At 34.1% G+C, this 12,754-nt stretch overlaps 1 protein-coding gene across 4 annotated transcripts; it reads left to right on the forward strand.

The window, feature by feature from the left end:
- Positions 1–356: 356 nt before the first annotated feature.
- On the forward strand, positions 357–12,500 carry LOC106476027 (BTB/POZ domain-containing protein 2-like). Of its 4 annotated transcripts, XR_002609051.1 has the most exons (5): positions 357–495; positions 3,307–4,129; positions 10,988–11,308; positions 11,504–11,607; positions 12,362–12,449. XR_002609051.1 is itself a non-coding variant. In XM_013936697.2 (4 exons), exons 2-4 carry the CDS (start codon positions 3,363–3,365, stop codon positions 12,483–12,485), a joined length of 1,212 nt encoding a protein of 403 aa, XP_013792151.1. In that variant the 5' UTR covers positions 357–495; positions 3,307–3,362; the 3' UTR covers positions 12,486–12,500. The 4 variants fall into 4 exon arrangements, 3 of the variants coding, with proteins under 3 accessions (XP_013792151.1, XP_013792152.1, XP_022235720.1); XM_013936697.2 differs by lacking the exon at positions 11,504–11,607 and having other exon boundaries at positions 12,362–12,500; XM_013936698.2 differs by lacking the exons at positions 357–495; positions 11,504–11,607 and adding an exon at positions 664–749 and having other exon boundaries at positions 12,362–12,500.
- The last annotated feature ends 254 nt before the right edge of the window (positions 12,501–12,754 follow it).

The following is a 12,754-nucleotide window of genomic DNA, read 5'->3' on the forward strand; positions in this document are numbered from 1 at the left end:
GGAAAGAATTTCTACGGAAAATTAACAAACGAACACAGAGACGTGACATTATTATTATTATTTGTCTGCTAATATGTAAGATTTAGGTTAATTTCGAGACACACATCCCGAAAGTGTTCCACTACCTGGTTCTTAGCTATGTGTTGACATGATAAGAGATTTATCAATTTCTAACATGAATAAAATTATTGAAAACTTTAACTTTTAAAACTATTTTACTTATTCCATGTTACGTTGTGAAATTCGTAATAGTGATCTTATCGTTGATTACATATTTTGAATCAACTATTGAAATTATTAATAGCGATACTTTGTTTCTTTCAACGTTTTTCGTATAATATTTTATCAAACGAAAATATATAGTATTATTAACAAGAAATTTAGTGTATGATAATTAAATCAAGTGATTGAAAAACAAGTATAATTTGCTACGATTTTAAAGTGCGGTGGTTAAAAAATGGCGTTGTAAAAATAGGAATTAAACTAGGATTAGAAGTAAGTAAGAAAATTGTCACAGTTTTTTGTGATCCTAATGTTGTTTTAATGGTGATGTTATTATATTTTTTTGCCTCTTACTTTAAAGTAATAATAATTAAAATTTTGGTCTAAAGTAGGACTACCCCTGACTAGTCCCTATGGTATGTTTACTGTACCTAATTCTCTCTTTAGGAAGGATTAGCTTCGTATCGTCGATATATTATCGTTATAAAGTAGCCTAACCCTTAAACCCGAAGCTTGCGTTAAAGCAGGTAGAAAATATCATTAATAATAACATTGTACAATAAAGTAAATTGTAGGGTAAAGAATATATATATATTATACGATATTTAATGAACATTTCAATATGCTGTGATATTTCAGTTCAATTACGATAAAGTTAGAATGCAGAATGGTAACGTAACTCATAATTAAAACTAGTAAAAGTAAAACTGTTATTTGTGCGCAGATTTAGCTCTCGAATCTACTTACGTACTTCACGTTATTTGTTTTTAAAAATCAGTTAGGCTTGGCAATATAAGTTCATTTGATCAAAGTATTGTCAAACCTACAATTTAGGGTTAGCTCCAAAGTGTTAAATGGGCTAAATACAAATTAATGCTATATAGTATGTTGAAGTTTTACGCACCCAAACAGTTGTACCCTCCCACTTCTAAAAACGTCCATCAAAGTTCTACGTTTCTAGACCATTAAAGAAATGTTTTGAAGTTTCAAAATATTTGTCTTTTTATTTTTATATATGCTTTGTATTTGTAAAAATTTCAAAATGTAATTAAACAACTTTTTTAGTTTACATTTGGTTTCAGATTGTTTTTAAAAGGAGGTGTAGTCAAATTTTCGTTCTTTAGCTGCATTAAAAAGAATAAATAGTAATATTGATTCTATTTGTAGGAATTTTGAACTTGCAAACAAGAAGGTTAGTATTGCCACCTGTTTGGGGTTCCATAAATCCTAGTTCCATCATCTATTTCAGTCTCCTGGTTGGAAAGTGAAAATAAGAACGGAAATCCCAGTTTTCTGGATTTTCAGTTTAGAATTCAAAATTTATGTTTAAGTAGAAAAGTGACTTGTATAATTTATGATAAATATAAAGCTTTTTTTTTGCATATCATTTTCGAAAATTTAGCTTATGACAGTAAAAACTGGGCACAATTTCAGTGTGTCGTGCAGTCCAACCTGTATTTAATACAGAATCTCTTATAATAGTACTGTAAAAATAAATTTCTCCAGCTTCAAGTTTTATACTTGTCTGTCTGAATCAATTTATGAAAAGGGTTAGCTGATTTTGTAAGTTAATGTTTCCAATAAAAACTAGATATAATTTTATTTCATAATATTAAGTTGTTTATACACTCTTTTAGATAATCAAGCTGGATACATTTATCACCAAAATATTTCAATCCTACTTTTGTAAGACTGGGGAGACCTTTAATGGTTTGAGATGGCTTGAATGGGCAATAAAGAAAAACTTATGATGACAAAACCTTGTCTAAACATTGTACATTTGCTGTTATGTTGAACTTATATTAAAGTTTTTCTTCATTACCTATTCAAGCCGTCTCCAACCATTATTAGTCTCAAAGTGAGTTTCTCGTCATCGAAAATGGGGAGACCTTATTTAGAGTGCATGTAGGTGTGTGAAACTTTGGTCCCCTCACTTGAGAACGAATGCAAACATGGAGGGACTGTAGATTTGGGCTACAAGAATTTTATCTGGCTTAAATAATTTAGTTTGTAGAAGCAACTTAGAGCTTCAGACTTGTTTTTTTTTTGGAATGTAGAAGAATTGAAAGAGATTTGGCTCAGAATTGTTTGGGATATGAAACTCATTTCAGTTTGGCCTGTTTGAGTGGTGGGTGAAAAGGTTGGAAACACAAACTTAAATACTATGAATAAAAGGTTGGAGCTCTAACTTTCAACTCAACTTAAAAATGATTTTTAGTTTCAGTTGAGAATTATAAGCTTGTAGAATAGTTTACTTTCTGATGTTGTCATAACTTTGTTTAATAAATGTATGTAAATGGCTATTCTCAAGTTGAATTAATCAGTGGGTTAGTGGATTTTTATTCATATTTTTGGTTGTTTAGATTCAGTATGTAACAAATTCAATTTATTAAAGATTTCAAAAACGTTTTTATACTACTTAAAAGAGTTAATATTGTTGAAGTGAATTAATTTCCTGTGTTTGTTTATATATAATGATCACAGTAGGAAGGCTATGCATTGGAAGGTAACACTTCCTCTAAAGCTAAAGACAGTACATGTAAGATGTACATATAATGTTATTTATATCTCATTTAGGAAAACTTGTAGTAATCCATTTATATTATAATTTTATGACTGTTAGATGTCTTGAACCAAAACCTCACTGCAGAAAATCATGGTTGATAACAATAATATAGACTAGTCAAACTTAACAAAACCAAAAAATAAAAACAGCCATATTGATATAGCACTTTAAGAATTGGAACAGAAAGATTTAGTAATGAATATCTGACCAGATATTAACTGGCTGGTAAACTATTTGCTAAAGATATGTTAGAATTATTATTGGAGTTAAGAACTGCAAATATCTGTTAACATAAAAAGGCATCAGTATAGAAGCCAAAACATTATTCTCCTCTTCTCTTCTACTATGTTTACTCTGCCTAAAGTTCCACTGAAACAAAGTTATTATTACATTTCTCAAGTTACAGAAGTTAATTATTTTAGTTTCCATGTGTCTGAAACCTAAATTTAGTTAAAATAATACTTTGTAAAGTGAAATATGAGGAGTATGATTCAGCCATTTCTTTTTTTTTTCTTCAGATTCATACTTAGATCTGGAGCCCCTCAGTGTCAGTTTCAGAAGTTGTGCGAACAGCATGGCTTCTGGAATATCCAACTCCCAGCCCATTAACATAAGTGGACGGGAGGTGCCTGTTAATTCCAGGAACAATCAGCGAGAGAGGGATAACGTGATTACATACTGTAGACATGAAGATGACGAAGTAGTAGCATCCATAAATAACACTCCAGGTTCACTTAATTATGGTGGACATGTTCTGTTCAATTGGCAAGCAAGCAAAGCCACAGTCAAAGAAAGATTGGCCTTTATTTTTAATAAAGAAATCTTGAGTGATGTACATTTTATTGTAGGAAAAGGAGCTCAGCTGCAGAGAATTCCAGCTCACAAATTCGTTCTTTCTGTTGGTAGTGCTGTATTCGATGCTATGTTTAATGGTGCCATGGCAACAAGCTCAGATGAAATAGACCTCCCTGATGTTGAACCTGCAGCTTTTTTGGCTCTACTTAGGTTTTTATACTCTGATGAGGTTCAGATTGGTCCAGAAACTGTAATGACAACATTGTACACAGCCAAAAAATATGCTGTTCCTGCTTTAGAAAAAGCTTGTGTGGATTTTTTAAAGTCTAATCTGAGTAGTGACAATGCCTTTATGCTCCTAACCCAAGCGCGATTGTTTGATGAACCGCAACTTGCTGCTCTCTGCCTCGAAACCATCGACAAATGTACCTCTGAAGCACTAGCTGCAGAAGGATTTACAGACATTGATCACGACACTCTTTGTGCTGTTTTAGAGAGAGACACTCTCCGAATCAGGGAAGCAAAGCTATTCAATGCAGTTGTCAGGTAGTGTTACATTTTCTTTTATTCAAATACTGGTTAAGTGGGATACTTAAAAAATGGCTTAAGAATGTGAACTTACAGGTCATATTTATAACTTGTTTTTAGGTTTATGAAATGCAGACTAATGTTAAACATTTGTATCCAAAAATGTAAATCCATATAGTATATTATTATGTTTAGTAAGACATTTAGATTTATATACAGGTGTAATTTCAAAGTAGGTGAAAAAGACTTAGATATGTTTATTATTGTAATTTATTGGAAACTTTTGATTTAGAGTTTGAACAGGATAAGAATTGTCTTGTATATATATAACCTATCCTCCCAATATGCGATGGTCCTCCACCAATAGGAGTGCAACAAACCCTCCTATCGCAGCTGATACCCTCTAGTGCTTGATTTAAGTTTTTTTCTTTAGTGTATTTTGAACATTCTCAAAGTATTGTTTATAATCCACTATCAAGTTGGATTACTTTATTTGATTGTGAATTCTATTTATCACTTAATTACCAGTAGTCAGTCAATATTTTTGAACTCGCAATTTACTATTATGACTACAATGACTATCAACAACTATGTTGTGTTTTGTCTTTGTCATTTATGTCATTTGATCCCTCCCCTTTGTTATTTACTGCAGCAGCTATTTCTGAGTTTTTAATTTCCCCCCTTTGCCTAATATTGGGATCCATGCCAAACGTTTTGCAGACCAGTTATGTGCAGGGATTAGTATGCTTCACCCCCACCTACTGCAGAGGCTCATGCATTTGTATATCATCATTCAGCAAACTCTTGAGTCATTTAAGTTTTGTTAGAAGTACTCTCCCTCCTCTTCCTTCTGTCCCAGTCCCTTTCCCCTCCCTCAAGATCCTGTTTCCTGCCAGCATATCACAGAAGCAGTTCAAGACCTTCTAATCAAGGGTGCCATGAAACAGGTCTCTCTTGTACTTTCAGGATTATATTCCTGACTTTTTGTTATCCTCAAGAAGACCATGTATTGGCATCCTGTTTTTGATCTCTCCCATCTGAATTGCTTCCTTGACGTGCCTCTGTTCACCATGGAATCCTACCCATCTCTCATATGGGCCTTTCTTCCAGGGCTTTGAATGATGCAATTCGATGTGTTCAACGCTTATCTTCACATCCCTGTTGCCTCATGTCATTATCTATGTTTTGTCTGTCAGGATCTCATTTATCATTTCTGAGCTCTTCCTTTCAGGCTGGCATCGGCACCCTACACTTTCTGTCTGGTTGTCTAGTCGTTTGACTGATTCCTACGATTTTGCATTCTCACTCTCCCTCTTTATATGGACATCTGGTTTCTTCTGGCTCTATCCTTCATAGTGTCTTAGACACCCAACTTCTCATCTGAGAAGCTGCTTGGGTGGGGTGGATTATCACGGTGGGGAAATACTTTATCCACCCAATTTTGTTCTTCTGGGGAATTTTTTTTCAACTCTCATCTCAATCAAGCCCAGCCTTCTCCTCTTCGATTGCAAGCTGTGGAGTTTGTAGCTTACAGAGCAATATCAGCACCTTCTCTTCCAATGCGAGACATTCTGTCTCTTTTGGGAGACTTGAGCATCACTGAAGGCTCTTGTACCTCTGGGCCATGCCCACATGCATTTGTGGGTACTACAAGATCAGTGGCACCTCATCATGGACCCTCTGGATTTACAGATATTCCTTCATTCTGACTTCTGCTGGTGGTTATACAGGAACAACATGGCAGTGGCAGTACCTATTCCTCCTCCCCATCCAGATAACCATGTCTTCACATATGCCTCGTTGTCAAGATGGAGTGCGTGCTGCAATACATGGGGGATCTCAGGCTGTTAGTCTTGGAAGGAATTGGGTCTACACATCAACCTTTTGGAACTCCTTGCTGTTCATTGGGCAATAGTTCAATTTCTATTGTCTATTACATAAGCTGCAAAGTGGGCACCCAGTTCTTATGTTCCTGCACTCTATAGCTCCTATTCTGGGCTCACAGGCATCAAATTCATTTGCTGGCTTGCCACATATTAGGTGTACTCAATCTTGTCATGGTTCGTGTTTCCTATCCCAACAAGGATCTACCCACAGAATGATCTCTCTCTTGACCCCCAGATATTCCGATAGCTATGTTCTCAGTTGGATACTCCTCACCTGTTTGCATTTGCCACTCGTTTGAATGCCAAACTTTCTTTCTTTTAGTCTCCTTTGGCTTTGGCCATGGATGTGTTCAGCTAAGATTGGAAGGACCTCTTCTTTTATACATACCCTCCCATTTATCTTCTACCCTAAGTAATTTCTCTCATCCACTCCATGTCAAGTCCTTGTGGCTCCTTTCTAGCTGGCTCAGCCATGGTTTGTCTCTTCTCCAGGAACTTCCTTCATTACCTCTCCCTTTTCCAGTCCCTCCTCCAGCAACCATGCTCAGGAGTGCTTCATCCCTCCATTCATGCACTCCAACTTCATGCATGGCTTTTGTCCTGTCCCTTGCGAGGGGATTGGGACTATCAACAAGTGTAGCATCCTTGTTGTCTCACTCTGTCCATTTCTTCTCCATGTCAGTGTATCAATGTGTGTGGAGAAAATTGCATCATTGGCACATCCGGCATGGATTCTCCCTTTCATCACCTTCCCTTCCTCAGATATCTGATTTTTACATGTTTGTTTGACATGGGTCTGTCCATTTCAAATATTGCAGGCTTTTGGCGGCCCTATGATCTACCTTTTGTTTTTGCCGTGTGTTTCCTCTCCATTTATTTTCCTTTTATTTCATCTATGCATCTCCATTGTCTTCCTTGTACCACTAAGTTGCCAGACTGTAATTTAAATGTTTTTCTCCCTGCCTTTTCCCTTCCTCCCTTTAAACGGCTAGCCCCATGTCCTTATATCACCTTTCCTTGAAGAGCTTTCCTTCTCCTTTTGGCTGTTACCTGTTGGGTTTGTTCGCCATCAATGTTCACTGCTTTCTGTACCATAAAACCTATTTTCATTTAATATCCCGACTGTTCCTTCCTTCCCAAAACATCAAGGAGATTTTGCCTTCACCCTTTTTTTTTCCTTCCAATATTTCCTCCTGCTCTGATCTCTTGTGTCTGGTCCATGCTTCACAGTGTTACTTGTTGAGCACAGCACCCTTCCGTGTCTCTCACTCCCTTTTTTCCTGAATCTTACCAATTGTTCTGTGTTTTGTCCCATCAGATCTGTCACCTTCTAGTGTCCTTGCGTGCTCATTTCAATCTTACTGTGGAGGAGATTATACAGGCCATCACCTAGACCACTACCCACACCTTTGTATCACGTTACTTGCACCATTTGGTGGTTTCCTGCTCAGCCGGATATCATCTTCCCCTTGTAGCTGCTCTCCACACATCAGTACAACTCTTGAGTGGGTAAGATATTTCTATTTGATTGTTTTTCAGGGGCCTACTTCACATGTTATGGATCCTGCTCTGTGGCGATTGGTGCCTGTCCAGGTATAGTGATGTCCAAAATCCACACCATAGGATTTATAAAGTCTATTATGCTCACTGTTGAGATGGGGGTTTCACAAGTCTGCTTGCAGGTTCTTCCTTGTGGTATATTGCACCATAAATATATTCATACTCGACTGTACACTCATGAACTAACATGAGTAAAGCAGAAAGAGATTGCTGCCCAACTCTAACGTTCCTTAGATAGTTTAGGGTTAGCTAACCATGTCTGCATTTTAAAACCTCATTAGGATTAATCGTAATATTGACTGTTAACCATTTCTGTGATTTAAAACCTCATTAGGGCGTATTATAATGTGGATTTAAAGGTTATCCTTTAATGTGTTAATAATAGAAGGTTTTAAAAGATTGAACATTGCAGTTAACAAATATGACAATATAAGGCTTAAGGAGAACTTTATTCTGATTCAAACTCAAGAAATCTCTTTCTTACAGCCATAAGTGTGCTGAGTCACTTGAACTGTTGCCCTGTGTTCCGTTATGTAGGGACACCAAGATTTAAAGGGATATTTAAAATATTATATATAACATATATGTATTTTAAAAAATTGTCTAAATTTTTAAAAATGGATGACATAGTAGTTTAACTAGGTATTATACAATCTAGATTTTATGTATTTATTTAGAAGAAATGGCTGGCTGATATAGACAGTTTGTATCTTTGTAGGCTTGCTTAGAACATTGAACACAGTAGTTATTGACCTGCTCTCTCACAAAACAAAATAAAATTAGTAACTAGGACTTCTTAGATAGGTAAGTACTTGTAGGCTGATATCAAACTTTAAGAATACACCAACATTTGCCCCATTTAAATTCTCTGTACAAAACTTGATGAATATTCTGTAAGTGCAAGTAAAATAACTTGAATATGGACTTAATTCCATTCATATAAATATAACAATTGTAAAATAAAGCTTAGTTAATAGTCTGATAAACATATTTTTGAATAGTGATGTAAAACGTATTTATATTTTGCTTCATAGCTGTTGAAATATAAAAAAGAAATATATATATATTAATAAGAATAAACCAATTTTTTGTATCAAAAAGTAAATAACATGCCCATAAAGACATTGGCTATTGATCAATTCAGAGAGAGAAAGTACTATTGTTACATGTTATTTTACTTAAATTTTGTTATGCTAAGCTGAGAAGATTCTAATATTTGTATTTTAATTACTTTTCTTAAAATATATAACAATGAACAGAAACAAGGATTTGTAGTACTTACTGCTTAGTTGAGCTCATTTACATTCATGTACTTTTCAAATATGCATTTGATAGAATAAATATATATATATCAGTCACTAGAATAGAATGTCCTTAAACTAATTTATCTGGCTTCCTAGGTAAGTTATAAATAGGTTAAAAACATTCCTTAACCATTAGGAGAAACAAGTACGATCATCACATGCCAAACAATTCACCTGACTAACCCTTTAAAGCAGGAAAAGTAAACGATGAATCTCAAGATTTATATATAGAGTAGGAACTGCTCTTTGTGTTCATTATAAAAATATCCATACATCATGTAAGGTTGATTAGAAAACATTCTTGAAACTCAGATAGAAAGGGTGGAGGGCTACTCTGTGGGTTTGGCACATTTATTGATACCTCAACAAATCAAGAAGGTAGGATATTCAAGTTTTAGATATTTGATTGTAATTATGTATAGTTATACCCCAACTGTGAGGCAGAATGGAGCATATTGGTTTGCTTGTCTGTTCATCTGTATGTTCCAATCTTGTGGACGGGGTATATCAGGGTTACATATAATTTTCTAGACCTGATTAACTTTTGAAGGTTGTGGGTCAAAGATGAACATCAAAAAAGGTCACTAGTACATAGAAAATCTTTCCCAAACCATATGTACAGGATGTTTCAAAACAAAATGAATGGATATTGACCAGACTTGTACAATAGGTATTCAAAAACAGATTGGGGGAATTTTGGAAATTTTTTTATTTTATGCATTTTATATACAGGGTAGGGCAAAAATGTGTACATAGTTATTTCAGTTGGAACATAGTTTAATTTCTAATGTCTTTCTCTGAAAAAAAATAATTGAATTGGTTTCAGTTGTTTTCATATTTTCTTTAATACAAACTGTGTAATACCAACTGTACAAACCATCTAGTACCAACTGTGTAGTAACTTTTGCACTTTTCTGTATGTGTGTGGTGTATATACATGAGATATGCAGGCATATCATGTTTTCTACCTGCTTTAGTAATAGAGAAGTTTTGAAAAAATTTTATTCATTTAATTTTTATGTAGTTTTAGCATAAACACGTGGTCCAGAAAGTTGTTGAGATTGCCGTGTTCTAGCTACTTTGTTCTTTATAGATGTCTATTCTGCCCAAGAGGATATTGCAGTAACATATAGCATCTGGGTTGAAAGGATCAGGACTGTAATATCCTTTGTTGGCCGAATTGACAGTGTCTGAATGCTACAGTTAGCCATTGGTGTGAATGAACAAAGATCACAAGGTAACAATGTGAACTGGAATTAGAGGGCAAGTTTACCCGCTTTCCTGATCCTTGCAGGGAAATCAGTTCACCACAAATGCATATATAAGTATATGAAATAATTCAAGGATTTGTTAATAAGTTATATTCTAAACTGATTTTCACATTTGTTGCTATTACACTAGAATACATATGTATATACAGTTGATTTTGATTAAAACAATATTTTTTCTATTATTATTATTATTACAGAGCCAAATATATATATATATATATGTCACAGATGTATCTTCAAGATGCTTAAAAATCTGTTTTTATATAATAAATAATAACTTAAAAACTTAATAAAATACCATATAGAGTTATTTGACCTTTTCATCATTATTTTGTTGTTGTTTTATATTCTGTTGTACTTTTGACTTCTGCTTATAGTAACATAAAACAATGTTGCTTTAATTATTTTGCATTTCTATGATTTAAATGTATAAATTTTCTACATTAATTTTGTTGCTTTTATAAAAACTGATATTTGTTGTTTCTTGTTATGGCCGTAATAGTAACCCGAGGGGACACTTCCAGCGTCTGGCCTCTTTGGCTGAAAACTAATCCAAACCATGTTATTATCCACAAAATAAAGAAAATTTTTGTTTTATATGATATGGTAATAATTATTAGGAAATCATGAAAATAATTCCTACAGAATGTGCAAAAAGTTATGGGTTTAAAGAATTGAGAATGAAAAATGTATTTGTTTTGGCAACTTTTTTTTTATTGTGATACTTTCTATCAATCAAAGTTTATTGTTGTGTTGCTTTTTAACTGAAGGTGGGCAGAGTTAGAGTTTTTTCTTAATTTCCTGGTCGTTTAAAGATTTATTTATTAGTGGCTCTGTTTTATTTTCTAATTAAAGATGGGCAGAGCAGGAGTGCGTACGTCAGAATCTCCCAGTGAACCCAGAAAACCAGAGGACAGTGCTTGGTACTGCGATCCGTTTGATTAGATTTCCATTGATGACAGTAGAGGAGTTTGCCGTTGGACCCGCTCAGGCAGGAATACTGTGTGATCGGGAAGTGGTATCGCTCTTTTTGTATTTTACTGTCAATCCTAAACCAACCATCAACTTTCCTGATATTCCCCGATCATGTATTCTCACAGGCAAAGAACAAGTTGTATGTAGATTTCAACAAACAGAAAGCCGTTGGGGTTACAGTGGCACCAGTGACAGGATAAGGTAATAATCAAAACTTTAACTTAAAACAATAATTTAAGTAAAGATCTGTATAGTTATTGTAATAGTAACAATTTATATCGGGTATAAGTGTATATATGAGATCATTGAAGAGTTATTTGATGATATAATTGTATGTTTTACCTACTGTTTTTTGCAACAAAAATAAAATGGAAGCCTGACTTTGCTCATTTCTAGCTGTTGCCGATGAATGTTTCTTTGTTCACCTGTATCATTTTCACGTATTGTGTAGTTTTTATGCAAAAGGCTTACAGTCATCACATTCATCATGGCAGTTATTGGTGAGTTAATTTGAAATGGTTGAGTTTTACTATTCATACAGATCCATCGCTGATTTTGCAAAGTCCTCTTAATGATAGTGAGAGGAAGTAAATTTGCATGTGATAGCTGCATGTCTTAGTGTAGCGAATTATCTTTCAATGTGGAAAAGTTCCATAAACTTGAGACTTAAACCAATCCTAAAACATACAGGTAATCAGATGGTATGTTATGTTTTTTTATTTAAACTTTAATGTGATATTCAGTGAATTGCTAAGCCTAAGTAAAAGGTAATTTAGGTATGTTGAAACTTTTTTACTGTTGGGGTTTTAGCTTTTGCAAAATAGGGTTTTAAAACATTCATAACTGAATCATTTATTTTTAAGAACATCTTGATTTGCTTTCCAGATAAAAAGTTGAAACTTGTTGTAGATTTTGTAAGGATGGTGAATAAAAGTAGTAACCAGTTTTGTTTGAGGGAAAAAGGGAATAAAACGAAGAAAAGTCTAGAAAAATTTGGCTTATAAAAACTCAACAGCTAATGAATTATCTGAGCCAATAATCTTACGATTAGCTAAAAATCCAAAAAATCAAGATATGAGAAATTGAAACCCTCCAGTACTGTTTTCTGTATAAATTGTTTCAAGAATCCTTTGTGGATAGTTCAGGAAATATTATAACATATAGACACAACACCTGCAGAAGATTCAAAATTTGCACTTTTAACAACTGCTACTGTAAATTCTATGCTAAAATGCTAATGTTTTTGTCTTCCAGGTTTATGGTGGACCGACGAATATTTGTTGTTGGATTTGGTCTATATGGTTCCATTCATGGGCCTTCAGATTACGATGTTAATATTCAGGTTGTACATTTTTATGTCCTTTATACATTTGTTTAATTTAATCACAAGGGGAATTCACTTGTCCTATTAATCTGTTTTAAAGGTAGTATTTGAACATTACCAAATATTTTATCCAACAAATGCATTTTGAGTTGATAAGAAACACAAGATGTGAACATTTATCTAACATAGTTATAAGCACTGAAACATGTTTAGTTAAACGGTAATAACAAATCAGTGGTGAATACTAACACTATTACATTGATAATCTAGGTTATCATTTAAACTCTTCTTGCTAAAGATCTAAGTAGTTTCTGACTAAGTTC

Source organism: Limulus polyphemus, unplaced genomic scaffold (assembly GCF_000517525.1).
Source record: "Limulus polyphemus unplaced genomic scaffold, Limulus_polyphemus-2.1.2 Scaffold9664, whole genome shotgun sequence".
NCBI classification, from domain to species: domain Eukaryota; kingdom Metazoa; phylum Arthropoda; class Merostomata; order Xiphosura; family Limulidae; genus Limulus; species Limulus polyphemus.